The 3,383-nt window shown below is 40.1% G+C and overlaps 1 protein-coding gene across 2 annotated transcripts; it reads right to left on the reverse strand.

Moving 5' to 3' along the window:
- Positions 1–2,080, reverse strand: BDBG_02650. 2 transcript variants are annotated; one of them, XM_031720888.1, is made up of 4 exons: positions 1,741–2,079; positions 1,263–1,686; positions 1,095–1,199; positions 1–1,000 (listed from the first exon to the last, which is right to left on the reverse strand). In XM_031720888.1, the coding sequence occupies exons 1-4, from the start codon at positions 1,837–1,839 to the stop codon at positions 576–578; spliced, it is 1,053 nt and encodes a 350-aa protein (XP_031577227.1). In that variant the 5' UTR covers positions 1,840–2,079; the 3' UTR covers positions 1–575. The 2 variants fall into 2 exon arrangements, with proteins under 2 accessions (XP_031577227.1, XP_002626473.1); XM_002626427.2 differs by having other exon boundaries at positions 1,095–1,686; positions 1,741–2,080.
- Positions 2,081–3,383: the final 1,303 nt, after the last annotated feature.

Genomic DNA, 3,383 nt, shown 5'->3' on the forward strand with positions numbered 1-3,383 from the left:
TAATATATAAGTCTTGAGTAATAAGATATTTGTATTACAATTGAGATGTCTCATTTCTTTAAATAAATAGTTGATGAATAGCAGCTGAGTAACAGGTAACTAGCTTAATAGTATATTGGTTTCATTGACAGAACAGTATACAGTGTCTCATAATATCTTAGTAGTATTCTGATGATGGCATCTGCCAATTACACAGTTACTGAGTAGTGTTATGATGATGTTAGAAAGTTCTGCACTGTCTCAACATCATCTTGACATTTAATATTCAGTGATATGTTGCTGAATATAATGATGGAACATGTGTTACAATCAGCGACACATGACACGGGTGGAATGGTGGATCCACGGTGTAATCACCGTAAATTAACCCTACGTTCTTCCCGTATGGGTATGTATATCTAATAGTAAGTCACGGTGCTTACCGCATCGAAGCAGAGAAGGTTGCTGGCATATACGCTAGGTACCGTACGTAGGTAATGGAGGCATGCATACACACACATGGTGTACACGACATTTTACGTATCTAAGGCTGTCGCAGTTGCATTTCCAGGAGGAGTGGCTTTTATTGAAACTTCTCAGAACTCAAGTTCTTCAATCTCCATTCCACAATCAATACATGTCTTTACCCCTATACCTGTCTCTGGGTTGTCAACTAGTCTCCCCCATTGATGCACATGTTTCCCGCTGCCAAGGTCGTCTCCGAAATCCCCCCCTGATCCTTCTCCTGTGGCCGCCTGGCGGCTTCGTCGGTACGCTTCAACTCGAGTTCGCTTCTTTAGATCATGTAGTTTGGATTTGAACTTGGCTTCTCTCTGCCGTTTCTTTGTAGCCTCTCGTTTCTCAAATTCAGCATCCAGAGCCTCAGGTGATCCCCACTTTTTCGGTGAGAACGCGTACTCCTCGACTTGGAATCGAAGGTAAAGCATCATGTTATTCCATGTTGCTTTATGCGGGTTTGGTTTCTCTAGATGAGGTAGAAGCTCTTCATCTTTTAACTCAGCTGATGAATTGAAAAGAGCGGTGTAAACAATAACTATAGTCAGCGAATATTGTCATCAGAGTGTGAACTGGGAAAAGATCACTCCGATGCTTACGGTCTGTCAGTAGATAATCTTCCTTAGCTTCTGTCTTCGTGAGCAGGCTATATTTCTCAGGGAATTTCTCCTTGCAGGAATTGCAGACGGCGCATTTTAATGTTTCTTCCCACTTCCAGTCAATCTCTACGCTTCCGCACTCTCGACAAGATCTCTGCTCTTTCGTACTCAGTATACTTAGCCCGGGTTCGAAGGGACCTGCCTTGTCCCTGCGTAGGGACTGTAATAATTGATGGCGTTCCCATTCCCTTGACGTCATATGAGCGGGTTTTTCATCCCCCTCACCCGAATTTAACACCTTGTTATGCGGATCATCTTCCGCGGTTAAAAATCCCCCTTTCGTATCTGTCATTTTGCTCATGTCGTATTCCACGTACTTGGCGAAGTTACGAGCTGGACGAATTTCATCGAGTGGCCGGTCATACGATTTATTTGATCGGGCATTACGAGAGCTTATCGGAGGTTTTGAAAGCGAAATGTCTGAATATGGCCGTTTTTGGCCAGCAGTAACGGAACCACTGAACATAGAATTAGATCGCGCTTCAGCATCATGTTGTTCCCGGATCGCCTTAGCTTTCATGCGGTGTATTTCCTATATCATGAGTTAGTAGTCGTGAGGTTCCCCGAGAGCTTCCAACAGACATACAATTCTATGAAGTTGTTCAGGAGTCAAGAGTGTTTGAGTGTTGGAAACGAGAGAGTTTCCTCGCGGTGAGGAAGGGCCTTTGTTCTGGTGAGCTTCCATGATCGTAGCTGCACGTAGCTAGCTGGATTTGGTGAATGTTAACCGGAAATCTATTACTGCTTTTGATGGAGTTATGGCTATAGAATAACACGGAAGGCGGGGAAAAAGCCATAGAGCAAATGCTTTCGTAATTACGTAGTTAACTCCAGACCTAGGTTAACTATACCTTCGTTGACTAAACTAGTTGTGTATTCAGAAAAGTTGACCTCGCTAAGTGCGCCACTTTCTTGGAGGATAACGTTGTTGTGTTGTGTTGTAATCTAACTACGCGAGTTACACTAAATGGATAGGTTGGGGTGGCACGTGACTAGGGTAGGTGTAGTAATCACCAACACCCCTTGCTACGCCGTGGCCTATAATAAGCCGCCACCCGGGGCCTCCCTCATCCTCAAATCTTTCAAAAATGCAATAATAATTAATTACATGAATCAGACCCTGATTTCCTCATTAGGAAAGGCGTCCGTACAGCAATAACTGTAAAAATCAAGAAATACATGCAAAATCCATTGATCCACTGTATCATCATCAGCCCCGGTGGCCGAATGGTTAATGCGGCCACCGGGTAGCGCCTTGGCGTGGGAAACCAAGGCGTGTGGGTTCGAAACCCGCAGGGGATACATTAAATCCGCAACTCAAGCACCTCAGGTTCCTAATAAATACAGAGGTGTACAAATCGCTCCAACAAAGTGCTCTATGTTCCTGAGATGAGAAGTTATTATCACATGTATTTAATTGTCACTCCTTTGTATTTCCTATGTTCTTGTTATCTTGGCGTGGTCTCAACTAGACTGGCCGCCGGGACCATGAATTTCACATTTGGTCTCATTTAGTCTGGTTTCATACATTTCTTGACATGAATCCTGCTGGGACTGACTATTAAAAAAACATGTAAAGTGACTATATATCAGATCTTAAAATGAAATCATGACTTGAAAAAAATGAGAAAGTAATCTCATTTAGTCTCATTTAGTTTCATTCTTAGTATAAAGTTACTATTTTTAAACATTTTAAGATTTTTTTTAGACTATTTTTAATTTTTAAAAAGTAACACTTTTTGATAATACTTAAATAAGATTTAAAGTCATTTAAAGTAATAAAAATAATTTAAATTGAGAAGTGAAAATCATGATTTTATTTGAAAAATATAATAAGAGTAGACAGTAAGTCTCACTGAAACAGTATAAAACTACTATCTAATGTTAAAACTGTGTAATGAGATCAGTTCAATTGATAATAAGACTATTAAAAAATCTAGTTTTGATCTCAGACACAGTTATATAGTCAGTCTAGTCTCAACTAGACTGACTGCTGAGATCATGAATTTCACATTTAATTTCATTTAGTCTGATCTCATACATTTCTTGGCGTGAATTCCGCTGGGACTGACTATCAAAAAAACAGATAAAGTGACTATATATCAGATCTTAAAATGGAACCATGACTTGAAAAAAATGAGAAAGTGATCACATTTGATCTCATTTAATCTCATTCTTGACATAAAGTTACTATTTTTAGACATTTTAAGGTTTTTTTTAGACTATTTT

The sequence above is a fragment of the Blastomyces gilchristii genome, assembly GCF_000003855.2.
Source record: "Blastomyces gilchristii SLH14081 genomic scaffold supercont1.4, whole genome shotgun sequence".
Taxonomy (NCBI): domain Eukaryota; kingdom Fungi; phylum Ascomycota; class Eurotiomycetes; order Onygenales; family Ajellomycetaceae; genus Blastomyces; species Blastomyces gilchristii.

What these genes read in the sequence shown, in the direction of transcription:
- BDBG_02650 (XM_002626427.2), bottom strand. Translation starts at nt 1,839, where the DNA reads ATGGAAGCTCACCAGAACAAAGGCCCTTCCTCACCGCGAGGAAACTCT. An exon ending in CTGAACAACTTCATAGAATT is followed by an intron (nt 1,687 to 1,740) that starts GTATGTCTGTTG and finishes CTCATGATATAG; the next exon opens with GAAATACACCGCATGAAAGC. An exon ending in AGATTATCTACTGACAGACC is followed by an intron (nt 1,001 to 1,094) that starts GTAAGCATCGGA and finishes TCAATTCATCAG; the next exon opens with CTGAGTTAAAAGATGAAGAG.